Here is a 17,687-nt window from a genome sequence, read left to right on the forward strand (position 1 = left end):
TTTGAAAAAATAAAATATAATAAAACAAGTGAAGTGGATGAATATAAAAGTGGATTGGATTAAAACATTGATTTAAAAATTATTTTATGTTTTTAAAAGGGTAATCATGTCTATGTATTTAAAAAATAAAAAAAAATAAAATAAGTAGAGCGGATGGAGAGAAAAGTTGCTTGCCATTACCATGACCCTTCTTTTAAGGAGGTTTAAATCATGAGGCTGAAGCCAATCAATATTTCATGCAGAAATGGACATTCAATTTTTGATTATTGAGTACTTTCATAACAAGACAAAAAAAATAAAATAAAAAAATAAAAAACTATGTGGACCATTTTAAATATAAAAACAATTTAATTAAATGCATTACAGAGATCAAACAATCTCTAGGTTACATAGCTTCAAAACTGTTGAAGCTATTTAATGAATTACAAAAAGATGCTATGGCCTATATGGGGCATCAAACGTTAGGTGACTTCTATTCCTTTGTCTCCCATTTTCAATGTAATGTTCATATCATTCATTTCTCTTTCCCCTTTACCTTTAAACTTTATCCCTGTTCAAGTTCCCTTTAATCTTCTCTCTCTGTTTCCACCCTTTTTTTTCAGTCCCAAATCTGACATATATACTTTGTGTATCCCAATTAATACGCCTTCTCAACAAGCCATCCTTATTGTCAGGATCGGGATTCTACGTAAGATCGTAACATTCTATAAAACTAGCTCAAAAACCTTCAATTTTTGCAGCTTCGGAATGGCTTCCAAACCAGTTGTAGTAGCCAAACAGCTCTCGGAACTTCTCCGAGAGCAACAAGAACCCTTTGTCCTAGAAGAGGTCAGCTTTAGCTGCTGGTCTTGCAATTCCAACAGGTTGTTGAAGAGGTCAGCAACTTCTGGCCTAAAGAGAGGAAGGAAAGTGCTTCCCAACTGTTCCAAGACTGTGAGAGCTTTGTTCAACAAGCTTGTGTCCATACACAGCCACAGAATCAAGAATTCTGTGAGTGGAGATGGGGATTTTAGCGTCACTGAGATCCAGAGCCAGATGAGCTACCGAGACGGCGAAGAATCGGATAGATTCTCCTCTGCTAGCAGCACGACAGTGTTCGATTCCTGCTCAGAGAGTGACGCAGAAGAGGCGCCAAATTCGTCAGAAAGAGATAACATATTGGACACTGCAGACACCTGCCAGTCCTGCAATATTGTTCCAAGAGATCACGAAAACGCGGTAAACTTTAATTCTTTTATTATTTGCCATTGATTTTTCCATACAAATTATTCATTCAATTTGGTTAGTTACTCACAAAGCTAACAGATTGATGCAGATAGGAAGCCAAACTAATGGCTCTCTTTCAGTCCACAAATCAATAAACTTGGATGGTGGTTTATTAGCTCATAACAAAAGAAGTTAGTCTCTTTTTGTTAAAACCTTATTATATATATATATATTTCAATTTTTAGATTTTTAATCCATTACTCTGTTTGGATGAACAGAAAAACACAAAGCCAAAGTAATGAGACCAGTGGCTTCATCAACTTCTAAACTTAGAAAGTCCACGAAAGTAGAAGATGTGGACTTACTTGTCCACACTTCACCTCAGTACCTTAAATCCATGAGGGTGTTGCAGCAAAAAAACCAGCTTCTCTTTGACTGTGTGAGGGAGGCAGTGGACGTCACACATGTATGGAGGAAGAGAAGGCGGCGACGACGCCTCCGGGAAGTGCTAGGGCCTGAGGAGCTTGGCAAGCTACTTTCTGAGAGTGTAGTGACATGGAGCAAACAATCTGAAGAAACCAACACAACCCTACTACTCAACTTTGATTTCTTTGATTCAATTGAAGAATGGAGTGATTTTGAATTCCATATTAGGGAAATTAGTATGCAGATTGTAGATTCCATTTTAGATGATATAGTCAATGAGATTGTTACAGACATGATTGAATTATGTTAAAACTACTTTAAGAGGTTTATTAAATTCAATCACTTTCTTTAGTGCTCTAGTTTTTCAATTATTGTACATTAAGTTTGTTATCTGATCTGCAAAATATTAATTTACTTTCCAAGATATCAGGATGGTTAATACATTGATATATAGGGCATTACCTTATGGCGTTGGTAGAGCGTTCAGCTCCTTGAGCCTGAGCGGATGTGTCTGTGTTTGAATTCCCTTCTCTAATTGATCAGATATACATTATCTTGACAATAGTTAGTAGTCAGTTGGGGGAAGGGGGGAATCGAACCGAAGATCAATAGGGTGAGAAACATTTTTAACCTGATTCTTTTATCACTCTGACCACATCGCCATACCTAATATATATATATATATAGGTATATGCGAAGTTCTCTGTCAAGTGAATGTTGGGGAGATGTTGATATTTCAACCACTAATAAGAACATATATCTAAAACAGATTAATACAGTGGGCATCCATTTCTTTGCATGTGGCTATATTTGTCATAAACCGCATCATTTTGGATCTGCCACAGATTTAGCAAGTTTGGTTTAAGATTGGTAACCTTGGAAATGAATTCTTGTTGATTCAAATCCCAAACAAGCCTTTAAGACCATTCAGTGACAATTTGAAACATTCGATATTTTTTGCAAATACAAATCCCAATTCCTAATGACATCAAAGTATGCAGATGTTCAACAAGTAGTTTTATGGCCAAATAACACAAACAGTTATTTCTTCTCGTGAAGATTTGAACTCTTAACTTTTTATTTTGAAAAACAAGTAATTACCGCTAAGTTGCCATCTTTAAAGACTTCGAAAAAAAAAGGTGTCACTTTTAGGGAATCGTGACTCACAAATTGAATAGTTGCACTTTTCCAAAAGAAACTCTTTTTAGGACAAAAAAAAAAAATATTACCATGTCATAATTTAGAATAAATTTTTTTAATTATTATTTTACCTCAAAATAAATGGAGCCGTAGTAAAAAAAGAAAAGAAAAATGCCCTTATCAGTTTTGTTCTCAAATATCAACTTATTTGGCTAGATAAACATTTCAAGTAAAAAGACAGATGCAAGATAACAAAAGAATTTCAAAAGAAAATTGGAATGGTGGAAAGATGCTTTAGAATCGAAAAGATTGATAACTAGTGGTACTAACATCGTGTATATTGAGAGTAAATTTAATAAAATATGTGACGGTAACAATTCAAAACTAAATAGTTATTCAAAACGTGACTTTCGTTATCTGTAATCGATAATATAAGGGGTTGGAGAAATAGATAGAGATACAACTACTACGATTGGAGGCTGTTGGACATAATGGGAATAAACTAATGATTTTATTTATTTATTGTAATAAAATAATAACACATAGACTAAATGAAAATTTCTATAGAATTGTCATTAAACCAACTATAACATACGGAGCGGATGGGAGTATTGAGTCATAAAAAAAAAACAAGAACAATGCTTTCATGCAGTGAATTAAGAAAAAACAAGAACAATGCTCTCATATAGTGAAAATGAAAATATTAAGATTGCTGAGTGACGTGACTAGAAGAGATAGAGTTCCTAATAAGAATGTGAGAGAAAAATTAGGTGTAACCGCGGAGATTAAGGTAAAAATAATGACAAACATTATTATTCTTATTAAATATCTTTATTAAATAAAAAAAATAGGGATGCTAAAGTGTTCAGTCTTTTATTGAACACTCGTTAAAAAAAATAAAATAAAAAGGACATTGAACACTCATTAAAAAAAATAAAATAAAATGAAAAGGACATGTGCTTGTATCAATGGCTAATAAAAAGAAGGGTAAAGTACAATAGTATCCCGTGAAATTTGTCATAAGGACAAACATATACAAGTTGGTTATTTTTTAGACAATGACAACCCCTGACAGAATTATATTCAAAATAAGGCTTTAAATGGTTCAAAAAGATGAAATTGCTCCTTAATAGTAAAATAAGTTTTATTGTAAAATATCATACATGTTGAAATATCTAAATTACACTCGAGTAAATATGAGTCACAAAATGACACCAATTCATTGTGCTGAAATTCATTATTTTCTCTAAGGTATTGTAATATTGATATGAAACTTTTACCAAAGGTTCCTCTGTATGTCTAGTTACTCTGAATTTTTTTATAATTTTTGGCCAAACAGATATTTTTATAAAAATTCCACAACAGTTGCTGTTTTTAATTTATTTATTTGATGGCCTTCTGGACATGGATCATCACCAAAATATTTAATTTTCTACTTCCACGAGTCTATTTTTCAAAACATTTTCGTTTGCTCTGTTTCGATTTCAAATGAATTTTCTATAATTTTTTTATTCATTGTTGTGTAGATTTTTCCTCTCCACATTTTTTTTTTTTTTTCAATTGGTACTCATACACATGGCTTCACCGAAATTCGAATTCCTTACATCCCTTTGAAAAGTAGGGGTTTGGTACTGCTAGGCCACTCGTTGGTTCTCCACTTTTTTGCATCAAATGTTAATGATGGGTAGATTTAGGGACGGATCCACATTAAAGGCAGTGAGGGCAATTGTCCCCAGTGATTTTATTTATTTATTTTTTTTGTTTTAGCATTATACCCTTATAATTGTTCATTTTCAATAATATACTTATGAAATATTATATTTATCCTCCTAAAATTACTTAAAAAATGCACTATTGCCACCCAAAATTCATTTTTGCCCTCCTTACCTTACATCCTGCTCCGTTACTGGGTAGATTGGTCCAATTCATTAAGTTGTAAAGTTAGAAAGGTCAACTAAACAGTCAAAGAAAAAATTGGTCAATTCTCTATGTATCATATGTAACAGGTGGCTATAGGGTGTTTTTGTCAAAATTTTCAAACTGTAAGGGTGTCATTATTCGAAAAATAGCCAACTTGTATATGTTTGTCATTATGGTAAGCCTCAAGGGGTGTTACTTTGTTCTAAAAGGAAAAATTAAATTTTTTATTATAGAAATTAATTAAAAAAAATGATAGTAGGATGACATTAAGTGGGACAACACAACCGCGTTGATTGGCCATATTTCTCTCTACAATGCTCAACTGGTGATGACGTGGCAGCCCTAAAGTCGTTGGATATGTTGAGGACTTTATTCGATTTAGATATCTATAGGAGTATATCTATCTCAATACCAACAAAAATTCCACATTTAAAAAGTTACTTCAGAGTAGAGAGTTTGATAAAGAGAGTGAGTTCTTCCAGGGTTTGTCAAGAAACCCTAGCTTTTAGGGGTTTTTGGCTCTTCATTATTGCTAGGGTTTCGAACATTCTTACATTTCTCTCTGTAATTAGGTTTCCCTTTTTTTTTTTTTTTTTTTTTTTTTTTTTGTGGGTTTTGTCGATTGATTGGGTTCCATAATGGTGGAGTCTGATCAGAACAAGCTGTTCGTGGGAGGAATCTCCAGGGAGACAACTGCAGACACATTGACCGATCACTTCGGCAAGTATGGCGTTGTGGTTTGCTCTGAGATCCGCAAAGATCGCAACACCCGAGTCCCTAGAGGTTTCGGCTTTGTTTCCTTTTCAGACGCATCTGCAGTTGACAAAGCCCTTCAAGACACCCATGTCATTCTTGAGAGAACGGTCTGTTCTTGTTCGTATGACACTCTCATTCTTACTTCTGATGATATATAATTATAACATGATTTTTGTACTCTTTTTATGCTTTTAATTTCTGGGTTTTCTTCTTCTTTTTTTTTTTGGAATTTTCTAGGTATGCTTGAACGCCCCTCTATCTGAAAATATTTATTTATTAATTAAATTCTTGTAAAATTGGCACCTTTGCTTGTTTTTTTCCCTTCTTCTAAATTTAATGTTTAATTTTATTTTTTCTAATTTTTCATCTGTGTGTAAAGGTTGCAGGGAGAAAATCCATATAGAATTTTTTTATTTTTTTATGGAATTTCATTTTTTTGGGGGTTTCTTTCCAAGAAATCAGTGATAAATATTTCTTTCTTTCTTGTTAACCCCCCTCCCAAATTTTTTATTTTAAAAAATGAGATATAAAAATTGTGCTTTTTTTAATTTTAATTAATTAATTATTACTATTATTATCTTTTGGGTTGTTTGAATTTTCTTCTATTTGCAATGTTTTTATAGGTAGAAGTGAAAAAAGCAACATCTAGAAAAGAGCAACAGCAAAATCAACAACTGAATAGAGGATTTAGTAGCAACAATAGAAGTAATGGTAGGAGGAACGGGCAGTTTAGGACACAGAAAATTTTTGTAGGGGGTTTACCGCCTAGTCTAACTGAGGATGAGTTCAAGAGTTACTTTGAGAAGTTTGGTAGAATTACTGATGTAGTTATAATGCATGACAGTATGACCAAGCGGCCTAGGGGTTTTGGGTTTATCACGTTTGATTCCGAGGATGCTGTCGAGGATGTTATGCAGAATAACTCCTTCCATGACTTAAGTGGCAAAGTTGTTGAGGTCAAGAGGGCTGTGCCAAAAGAGGGAAATTACTTTAGTAACAATGGTTATGCAGCAAGACTGGGTTTAGGAAGAGGGTCTACCTTTGACAGTTACCCTACTGGGAGTTACCCGATTTATAGCAGATATGGTATTCTTCCAGGTTATGGGCCTCCTTCACCATATGGTGTTACTGCAGGATATCCTTATGGAACAAGCTTCTTTGGTGGTGGGTACTTTGCTGGAGGATTTGGTGGAATTGGTTATAGGGTGCCTGCAGTTGTGCCTGGGAGTCCTTGGAATGGCCATTCAGTAATTGGTGTTGGGGGAAATCCAATGCCTTATGGCAGCACTGCTTCTGTATACCCTCCGACTCCGTACTTGAATGGTGGGGTTGGAGTAATGCCTTCTGCTGCGAATGGATACAATGGGATTATGGGTATGGGAGCGAATGAATAATTGAGTCAAATTTATGGTGGTGATGCACAGGTTGTAGCTCAGATCAATGGAGGAAATGTAAATGTCTGTTCTTGTAGTTTGGATGGAAGCTGGGGTACTGCCGCTAGCAAACAGAACCAAAGAGGTATTGATGGCCGATTTATGCCTTACACGATTGGTAATTCTAGTTGACTACTTGCACCCCTTTTATGGGCACTGGCAGGTTTGTAAATTCTCTACACTAATGTTGTTAGGGCTGCTTTACCATCATTGGTCAAATGTCCTGTCTATCAATTCTCTTTTTCTTTATTACAACGATGTTGCTAGCTATGTGTCATATCTAGTTTCAATAACTATGGGTACACGATTCAGACTTCTATAATATAATTGTTTGGGTTCACTTTTGTTTTTTACTGTGCTTTTATAACTTCAGTGCATATGAATGGAAATTTAGGTTATGAGCTTGCACCCAAGGAAAATTCATGGTCATTAATAGAAACAAAATGTTGTTTTCTTTGGGTATTCACTGCATTTTAACCTTGTTAAAATAATTCCCAATTTTGGTGCTTCAATATTATTAGTTGCCAACTTCCCATGTTCTTAGTTTTCCGATCTGTCACATAGTTCTTAAAGATACTCTTTCACTGTTAGCATGGTTGTTTGCCCTTCTGTTGACCTTGCCTATATTTTGTCTATTCAACAGGAAAATTTGCTTGTACCGTCCGCTTGGTACCATCGTCACCATCGTCAATAGTTGTTGTTGGGTTGGGGGTTAGGTTTCAGTGTCAAATTATTCATTCTTTGAATTTACCCTTCTATTTTTTGTGTTCTTGCATGGCTATGCTGGCGGTATACTTCCTTTTGGGTTATCTATTGTTCCCATGATTGTTACGATTTTCTTGTTTGCCTTTGGTGCAAACTTCTAGTAGTAATTTTTTTTTTTTTTTTGGAGCTCTATTGTTACTTTTTACCTACACCATTAGTATTATAGGTTTGTTTCATTGAGACTTGGATTTGGAACTAGTTGAAAAGCCAAATTGGTTCTTCCCAGTGGTTGATGCTCTTCTTTCTCATTTCTGGTATGCATGCCTTTCATTTAACAAAGTCATCTCCCGCGTTGCGGCCAGGCTTGGTTCGAACTCTTGTCAGTTGGAAACTCTTTAGATTATAAGAAGTTTGCCTGTTCTAATTTGCATCCATTTATTTTCCCCTTCAATTTTTGCCTCGGAAAATTCAGTTAGAAAATGTGGATTGATTACATTAATGTTGTCATCCGTACTTCTGAACCATGAATTAGAAAATGTTCCTTGTGGGCTGATGTGTCCTGTTGTTAGTTTGGAAATTGGTTTTGAATCTTTGCATGGTAGAAGACATTTTTGTGCATGTTCTTTTCAGTTGTAGGTGGACATTTGGTAGAACTGAATTGACCTAATCAGCTAATTAAGTAGTTGGTACAAGGCTATTACCTATGTGCATAAAAGTTTGTTGATTTGATTCCACTGTTGGAGGTAAGGGGTTCAAGGGGCAATTTCCCCTACCAAAAAATATCTCTTACAGTGTGTGTAGCCATGCTTGGAGGCCAATAACAAAAGGAGTGTCACTATAGAAAACAAATGGGTGCGGCTCTCCGCTCGTGCTTTTGCTCCCGCTCCAGTTCCCGTTTCCACTCTGTGCAACTTAGATTTTTTTGCTTTCGAATTAGTTACTTGTCATTAATTAATTAATTAATTTATTTATTGTTTTTTTAAAAAATCAAACTTAAAAGTAATTGAACCTAAGACACAGTTTAACAAGGGCATGGTGTGTTTCTTGACTTTTTCCTTATTTTGGGCTGGTGAGACGCATTCACATCCATTATTTGTCCTATTTGGCATTTGAACACGAACCTTTCATTTGGAGGAAATGTATATATATATATATACAGAAAATGATTTAAAATTAGATTTTTCTTCTTTACTTGCTCGTATGTTTTCTGTCATGTTTTATTTGTCACCTTATTTTCTATGATAAGCAAATAAGTGCGAAAATGATTTATTATTTTTCTTGCTAAATCCTCCATCCAAACATAGCCTAATGGTTATCTAACCAGGTAAGATATTGGCTCTATATTGAACTAATTAAGCAGGCAAAAACTCATCCAGGAATTGAAACCTTTTCATGCCCAATGGTTAGAATCTAAATTTATTATGCCCCAAAGCATTTTCATAATCCGACCAAAAATCAAAAGTTCGAATTTTTGGGGGTTATCAAAATCAAAAGTGTAGGGGTTATCAAATCAAAAGTTTTCAAAAAATAATTCAAACCGCAAAGCATTTTCATAATAAAATTTTAATACTTAATTTTCAGTTTTATTAGGCCGCACTTAAATCTTTAAAGGATTTAATACATTATTCTCTATCCAAAATTTAAAACTATGTATTTGAAATTTAGAAATTCATGCTATAAGTTGAGAAATAAAATCCCTATTAATTGACAGGAAGCAAATTGAGCGTGGCCTCCACCATAACACGTAAAATTAAAAAGGACGAGATAAAATAGAAATTTGAATTTAGATGGATAAATAAATTTCTATGAAAATGTTAATACTTGCACCCCTTCCACTAAATCGGCTTACGAAAAGAATTTAAAATAAAAAAGTTATTTGGTTGTTAAATTTTTTGAAGCTCTTTTAACTATTAACATAATTTAACTTGACAATTATATCCTTAATAGATCATGAATAATAGCAAATAGTTGAATTGAATTGAAATGTACAAAGAAGGGAAGAAAAAAGAAAATCATAATTAAAGTGATAGAGTGAAATTGCCAATGATGCAGCAACGATTAATTGGCATAGTGAAGATCTGGTATACAAATTTAACCCAACCCAATCTACATGCTAGAAAGTTGTTGTTGTTGTTGTTTTTTTTTTTTTCTCTCTCTCTCTCGACTACATGATAGAGTTGAAAGAGATGGAAAAAGAAAATGAAACAAAAAAATATCTCATTTAAAAAAGAGGGTTGAATTTTGGATGAGAGTTCATAAATCTTGAAACTCTTCCGACTTTGAAGTCAAATAGAAGTTAATAGTAATTTTTTCTAAAACTCTTCAATCTCTTTGTTCTTCCTTTGTTGAATTTTTTTTCAACAATATATTTTTTAATAAAGTTCTATAAAATTTTACTTAGTATTATTTTTTAATTTTTTGGATAAAAAAACTAACGAAGAAGATGATACAGAAAGAGAAAGATAAAAGTTTGCAATGAAATTCAGAAAAGAAAATAGGTTAAATAATTGACAATATATGAATTTTATATTTATTACTTGGAAAAAGTATGTAGCTTGCGAGGAAGTCGACCAAAAAGTATGTTTTATTGGCTTTGGTTAATTAGACTTTTTAAAAGTTCGTTTTTAAAAAATTTACCAAATGACTCTTTATTATTGACAAAGGATTTTCTGGGTTTAGAAGCCCGTTTTGAAATTACAGAAAGTCCAGCCAAACAGACCTTTAATTTGAGACCACTTTTGACTTTTCAACAAATAAGTCATTTTCTATTTAAGACAATAAATAAATAAAAAAATGTTAATATTTAATTTGAGACGAGTAGTTCATTTTTTTATTTATTTTTTATTTTTATTTTTGAGTAGTTCATTGAAAACATCCAACTCTTGAAAACAAGATTGGTCCAGTGGTCCCACAGAGCGTATTCTCATCCGCTTAACACACACGTGTGTGTAATGTGTGTGCATATGGCTTTTGGAAACACCGAAATTGGTGGCTAACACCGACCCGGTCAGTTTTGGTTTGTAACTCACACGAACAACACCACCACCAATGCTGATGAACCATGCGATGCCTCTGCTCGGCCAAGCTCCGATTAGAGGAGGAGTAGCTCTATCAGCCTCTGCAAGTGTGCAATTCAGCAACCCAAATCCAACATTGTTCTCCAATCGCCGTTCCAAGTTCTTTCCCATAACCAAAAGATGCCTCAATTCCCTCACCGTTGTTGCAAACGCCGACGCCGGTGGCGGCGCTCCTCCTGCCACCACCGACAAATCTAACCCTCCTTTCAACTCTGACAAGTCGGTTTCATTCGTCGGCCAAGAAAGTGTTCCCTTGGAAGGTGTTATTCAGTTCGACAAACCCAATTCGTCTTCTCTTATCAACAAGTGGGGGTACGCTTTTTCATTCCACCCAACTCTCAATTTCATCTCTATTGCTACAAATATATATATATATATATATATATATATATATATATATATGAATATGTGGTTCAAATTATGCTATTGGGTTTTGTATGTTCAGTCGTGTGGCTCTGCTTGCTGGTGGGGATGTGTTAGCTTTGCTTCTGTTCTCTGCAATCGGAAGGTTCAGCCATGGTTTTTCTGTTTTTGACACTGAAACCCTAAGAACGGCTGACCCTTTTGTAGCTGGTATATGTGTGTGATTGTTCTATGTTCCTTTTCTTTTTTTATTGGGCATAAATTTGATGATTTGGAGCTGAATTGTTGTTCTTGTTTCTGGGCATTTGGCATTTAACAGGATGGTTTTTGGGTGCTTATTTCCTTGGGGGGTTTGGGGAGGACGGCCGAGGAATGAATGGTTTCTCTAAGGCTGTTATTGCTGCTGCCAAATCTTGGTCCGTGGGTATTCCAGTAAGTTCATCAAATGTTCTTTAAAATTTAAATTCCTTGCACTTATTAATTTTATTAGTATTCAACATGTATTCAAATTCTTTATTTTCTTATTTGATTAATTCATAATGTTACGAACAATATGGTTATATAACCAGCAATATGAGCTAGGGGAAAAAAATGCCAGCAATCTGAGCATGGAATTGTCAAGTTGAATTTCTACACTTCACTTTACTGAATTTCCTAGCTCATGGTTTGATGGTTGAACAATAGTAGGTTGTAGATATCGATTATGGATTGGTGTGCTTGAATTTATAATTTTAACTTGCATCAAGGACTATAATGGGTTTATATGTTGGCGTTGCAAGAGTTTGGTTGTTCATTTTTAAGTGTACTCTTGATCAAGCAGCTAATCTTCCTCTTGATCATGATAGTTGATGGTTTAATAATCTGTTTTAGTTCAGCTAGTTGCCATGCATTGCTGGATATTTACAGCATTTGCACCCGGGAAAAAAAGATTTGGGTTAAAATTTACACCTCGCTGAATATCAGACTAGTTACACGCAGTCTTACAGGATACGTCTCGTCACTTTCTGATATCTCCATAAATATTTGAAATATGAATAACAGTGAGATAAATAAGGTAATCAATATTGCATTGTTAGTTGTGCAATATGAGATGCAATTTATTTCTATGACAAATTTCTTGATACTAGTGGAGATTCTTGGTCTTTCGATGTTTCACTGCTTTATGTGAATCATGTTACTTCACGGTCTTGAATCAGACTGAATTTGAAGATTTTTAGCAAAAACTTTTGTGTGGCTTCACAATGGCTATAAGTACTGGGCTAGCAAGCACTACTGAAGAAGAAACAGATTTTGATTAGCGATTGCATCAAAGTAGATAATAGTTGGTTGTGATTCCAAGAGGTGGGTGGCTAAGAGCGCTGTACGTCGGAGGTTCTGCTAGTAATTCTAGTGCCAGAGTTTACATCCTTGGATTAGTATAATTTGGTTGTTGTATTTCTTCTACATAGTGGAGTGTTTAGCTCAGGACCTATTCTCTGTGGTTTTTCCTTGTTTGGGTTTTCTACATAAAGAATTTTGTATCTCTGTGCTTGCTTATTACTTTTAGTTGTTTGAATGGTTTGCTTAAAAATTGATAATCATTAGTTTACTGATGGAAACCAATAAAAACACAATTAAAAAGAAACTAACACAAAAATAATAAATATGACTCAAGAATTCCTATCGTTGGTTTTAAAAATAAAAACTAAACTAGAGCAAAAGCAACCTATTCACCCCCCCCCCCCCCCCCCCCCCCCCCCCCCCTAGGTTTGTTTCACATATGAGAACCCAGCTGGACTGCTGCACAACTCATAAGATCTTTTGTTAGCTTATCATGTGTCTTTTTCACACTCTCATTTCATGTAATCCTCTTTTGCCTGCATATTTTTTATCACAGGGGATGGTTGCTTATCACAGTCATCTTTCTGCAAGTATTTCCAATGATGGATCAGTAAAACATGGAGGACAGAAAATTCTCAATTGCTTTTACATTTTGTCTTCCATTTTTAATGTTGTGGGTAATGTTTCCTTCAATCTTTGTTGAGAGTATAACCAAGGAATTAAATGGATGCATAAAGTTTATGCTTACAGTAAAAGTTGACTCAAGTTTGGATTAATGGAATTTTTATTTTATTTTATTGCAATTTGTCAATAATGTTAGATACATTATTTCAAATTTACGACTGTTTCCAATTTGCAAGATATTGATGCCATTTAGGAAATATCTAATGGATCCTACGCTTGACGTATATCCTCATACAGCATTATAGCTTCAAGGCCTTCAATTGATTAATTATTGATATTGATAATTCCACAAGCATTTTTGTATGGTGATTTGTGCAAGCTTAATTATAAGATTGAATCAGATTGCTTATAGTTGTCCTAAAATCTGATTTTGAATCTTTGATATGAGGATTTCAATATTTCATGGTGTTTCTGGCACAACTAGTAAAGGTTGAGATTATCTAGACCAGTTGGTTTACAAACCTTGTAATGTTAGATTAATGACATAATGGTTTCTTTCCATGAACTTGTTAAGGAAAGAATGAGAAGTTACAAAATATGGAAGGACATATGAGATAGAGGAGGGGAGGCATATGAATTGAGGGTGCTTCTGTTTAGTATCTTTTACCAGTGTGAAATATGTGAACACTTAACACTTGTCAGTTACTGCTTTAGGTGCCACAATGTTACAAGTTTCCTTTCCTCCTGAGGTTTCCTTGTCGTGCTCATTTAGTTGACATTTTTGTCTAACAGTGTTATCAGAAATCTATGCATCTCATTAACTAACACTTGCATTGTAGGTGATTTTGTTTTGATGGTACCTTATACAGCATCTTTGTATGCAACAAGGTCATTGTTGTGCAGATGTGCAAAACCTAAAAATGGCGTATCGTTGTAGAATCATGTAGAGAAAAGAGATAAACAGACAGCATACTATGAAATTTCTGATCTATAGCCTTGAAAGTTTCACGGTTGATTTCTGAACATGTGAATTTGTGTGAGCTTGAGTAGGCACATTTTTTTGCATTTTAGCTGAGTCTATTTTAATTTGTAATCCGTCTAACAATTTCTTTAACTTTGGTTATTTATGAATCTATTTTTTTCTTTCTCTATTTGCCTTTTCTTGGCAGGTGGGAATGACGATAAGGGCAGCAACAATAGGCCATATTCCGCCACCTAACTTTATCCTAGTAACCATGGGAAGCACTGCTTTTCTACTTATTGGATGGAGAGCACTATTGTCCAGCATTCTCCCTAGTGACAAAAGCAAGAAGGATGATGACTACAGGCGTGGCAGTCCATTTGAGCTGTTTGAGGTAAAGAAAATTTTCTTACTTGATCATCAACTTGAAATTCATAGTAGTGTATTGGCTTCTCATTTTAAGTCTAGTGACTCCTCATCTCAGATACTTTTATATTTTTTCCGACTTTACCAAAGGAAAAAAAAATGATATACTATCCTTCCTTGATGACTGGAATGTCTTTCAGATATTTAGAATTGCTTTCTGGTTAGAGAGGGTGTAACTTTAATGTATAAATCCTTTACTTCCTTTGTCCCACTATACATGTTCTCCATGGGGAATCCAACTTTTTATGGTAGTGGAATTTTAATAGTTTTTTATTGTATTGATAAGAGTGAAGTTTCAAATATGCCCTTACTAAAAGACAAAATAGTGCTCCGTAATTAGTGCAGTTGTTTAGTTAAAAGGATAGTTTGGGAATGTTATAAAAAATAGTACATTCAATTTTGGAAAAGGACATGTTTTTTGGGACATCCCAAAATGGAAAGATGGACAACTATTTTGGGACGGAGGGAGTATGTTAGGCGTATTTGGATACATGTGTCAAGTGTTTGCATGTCTCTAAGCATCGGATTTCAGTGGGCTGAGAATGCGGCTTGCCTGTCCCAGAAACAGGTCACAATTCGACTTGATAAGAGAAGAAATGGTGTTGGAAGCCGATTACCCATTACAGGGACAAAGAGAACCATTATAAAATGGTGATGTTTATTACTACTATTTATAAGTTTTTCTTTTCTATTTTTGTAACTTATTTATTCTTATTATTATCTGGATTTTCTGTTTTTGAGTCCTATTCTTTTGTAAGAAAACTGTCCTTCATACATCAAACATGGAATTTAGTTACAGTTCAATCGTGGAGAGCAGGTTTTAGTCCATTTTTTAATGATTCATAAGTTTCTTAATAACCTTTGTCAACTTCTTGAGTAGTTGAAATGGAAACTGATTCCCCAAATTAGGCTTGATTTTCCTCATTCAGAATAACTACTTTTATCTTCAGAATGAGGAAAATCAAGCCTAATTTGGGGAATCAGTTTCCATTTCAACTACGCAAGAAGGTGATGAAGGTTACTAAGAGATGTATGAATCATAAAAAGGTGGGGTGGACTGAAACGTGCTCTCCACCGATTGAACTGTAACTAAATTCCGCGTTTGATGTTTGAAGGACAGTTTTCTTACAAAAAAAGAATAGGACTCAAAAATGGAAGAATCCAAAAAATAATAATAAGATAAAAAAATAGACAAGAAAAATTTAGAAATAGTAATAAACATAAACCATTTTCTGATGGTTCTTTCTGTCCCTGTATTGGGATAATTGTTTTCCAACACCGTTTCTTCTCTTACCAGTTCGAAAGTGACCTGTGCCTGGAGGACGGAGGACAAGCAAGCCAAACTCTTAGCCCTTCCAAACTGTTCTATTCCGTGGTACTGAAACTCAATAACCTCCTTCGAGGTTGAAATACCCAAAACCTAGGACCCGCTAGTACTGCTAAATAGTTGTACATGTTTTCTTTTTTGAACATTCATTATAAATACTTCCATCTTTTTTAAGTAAATCTTGTAATGTATAATTATATAGTAAATTCGAATTATAAGATAATGTTTAATAGGCGCATTTCCAACTAGAAAGTCACACATCATCCCACACCCATGAGTACATATGATGATATGTGACATAGTTCGAGGATATTCAGCATCCGTTAGAATTTCTTAATGAACCCTTTCGTTTTCGCTTCTGTTACCGTGCTTAATGATGAAAGATGCTTTGCTGAGATCTGTATGACATAGGAAATTATTTGACATAAATTAGCATTTAATTTATTTTTGTGTTCCATATGATTGATGTGAAGGCAGATATAGATGTTGATTCTTAATTTATTTCAACTGCCGCTACTACATTATTTTTAAATTTTTGTTCGTTTCCTTCCCTCACGAGCTTCTAAATGGAGCATTGTGATTTTTTTAACACTTGTAAAATAAATTTTCACTCTAATTCTTAGGGAAGATGCATACCATTTACAAATAAATCTAGTTGACAGTATATATACATTGTTCTTTTGGTGCAGTTGCTCACATCTTTAATCCGAAGGTGGTGAAATAGTGATCATCTGTTTGGCTTGGACCATTAGCTCTCCGAAATGAAGTTTTGCAGTTTCTGTATCCAAACACTCCTTGTACTTGCAGGCAACAATTGTAACCAGTGAAAATAAAAAATTCTTAGATGTCGTTTTTGTTTTTTTATTTTGTATTTATTATTTATTTATTTTTATTTTATGGTTTACAGTATTTTGTCTAAGTTTCAATATAATGGAAGTTGCTGGACTCTCTTACTGCTTGGAAAGAAGCTTAGAATCCCCTACTCTTTATAAGTCTGAAAATCATTACACACACACACAAATCATTTGCATATCTATGTTACCTTAAATTTAACACACCCTGTAATCTAGTTTTTAGGGGTTTTTGTATATATGAGCAACAAGGGAAAATTGCAAAACAAATAATATAAAAAACTTACTAACAAAAAATAATAAAAAAGGAGGTATTTTAGAATACCTCTTACTCTCATCATCTTCACCATCTCTACCAAGCCTTGAACCTTGGCCGACAGTTTGGAACCTGGTGTGTGTTACCAAAGAAGACACAAGGAGCTCGGTGTAAATGGATTATTTATTAAAGATACTATAACTTTGGAAGCCGCTCACATTGAATAAAATTATGAAGAATTAGGAGATTCTAATTCCATTTAATCACAACCCAAAGGCAAACGTTTTAACCCTTTGTACTAATTAAGAACTTTTAATTAAAGCCTCTTATAGTACTTGATGCAAATGGAAACACAAGATAAGAATACCCAAAAGAATCACAATACATCTGCTTTGAGATGGAAATTTTTAAATATTAACCGCTTCATATATATATGTGTGTATATATATATATATAATTTTGAAAAAAAAATTTCACTGAAAGAAACTAAACATAGTGGATATTTAGATAAGTAATAACATACATGTAATAACATGATATGTTCCTGTTGGCCAAATTTAAATTTGTAGATGTTTGGGAAGGGTGGAACAAGAAAAATCCTTTCTTAAATTATAAGAAGTCCAAAATAATTACTACGTATAATAGATGGATTTAATGAAAATTTAAAAATATAAAAAGTAAAATATAGTAACATTTTGAGATTTGTCAAAAGGACATATAGATACAAGTTATTTTATTTTTGGACATTGACACTTCCTCACACTTGATAAAATGGACAAAAACACCCTTACAATGATGAATTGACTATATTACCCTTTGGTATTAAATTGACAATTATAACCCTTTTTATTGACTAAAATACCCATTTGATTTGTACATATAAGATTTTAACCAAA

At 33.9% G+C, this 17,687-nt stretch overlaps 3 protein-coding genes across 4 annotated transcripts; all 3 read left to right on the top strand.

Annotated features, from left to right (window-relative positions):
- Positions 1-369: 369 nt before the first annotated feature.
- Positions 370-1,991, top strand: LOC132274039 (uncharacterized). Its single transcript, XM_059775185.1, has 3 exons — positions 370-1,218; positions 1,316-1,397; positions 1,485-1,991. The coding sequence occupies exons 1-3, from the start codon at positions 502-504 to the stop codon at positions 1,940-1,942; spliced, it is 1,257 nt and encodes a 418-aa protein (XP_059631168.1). The 5' UTR covers positions 370-501; the 3' UTR covers positions 1,943-1,991.
- Positions 1,992-5,122: 3,131 nt separating this feature from the next.
- LOC132274040 (heterogeneous nuclear ribonucleoprotein 1-like) lies at positions 5,123-7,221 on the top strand. The gene is made up of 2 exons (XM_059775186.1): positions 5,123-5,555; positions 6,072-7,221. Exons 1-2 carry the CDS (start codon positions 5,331-5,333, stop codon positions 6,840-6,842), a joined length of 996 nt encoding a protein of 331 aa, XP_059631169.1. The 5' UTR covers positions 5,123-5,330; the 3' UTR covers positions 6,843-7,221.
- Positions 7,222-10,556: 3,335 nt separating this feature from the next.
- On the top strand, positions 10,557-16,651 carry LOC132274041 (uncharacterized). Of its 2 annotated transcripts, none has more exons than XM_059775189.1 (5): positions 10,557-10,975; positions 11,109-11,236; positions 11,346-11,458; positions 12,903-13,023; positions 14,140-14,192. In XM_059775189.1, exons 1-5 carry the CDS (start codon positions 10,635-10,637, stop codon positions 14,187-14,189), a joined length of 753 nt encoding a protein of 250 aa, XP_059631172.1. In that variant the 5' UTR covers positions 10,557-10,634; the 3' UTR covers positions 14,190-14,192. The 2 variants fall into 2 exon arrangements, with proteins under 2 accessions (XP_059631172.1, XP_059631170.1); XM_059775187.1 differs by lacking the exon at positions 12,903-13,023 and adding an exon at positions 16,374-16,651 and having other exon boundaries at positions 10,564-10,975; positions 14,140-14,325.
- Positions 16,652-17,687: the final 1,036 nt, after the last annotated feature.

This window comes from Cornus florida, unplaced genomic scaffold, assembly GCF_030987335.1.
Source record: "Cornus florida cultivar Cherokee Brave unplaced genomic scaffold, ASM3098733v1 CherokeeBrave_3.0.0_Hap2_Chr09, whole genome shotgun sequence".
NCBI lineage: Eukaryota > Viridiplantae > Streptophyta > Magnoliopsida > Cornales > Cornaceae > Cornus > Cornus florida.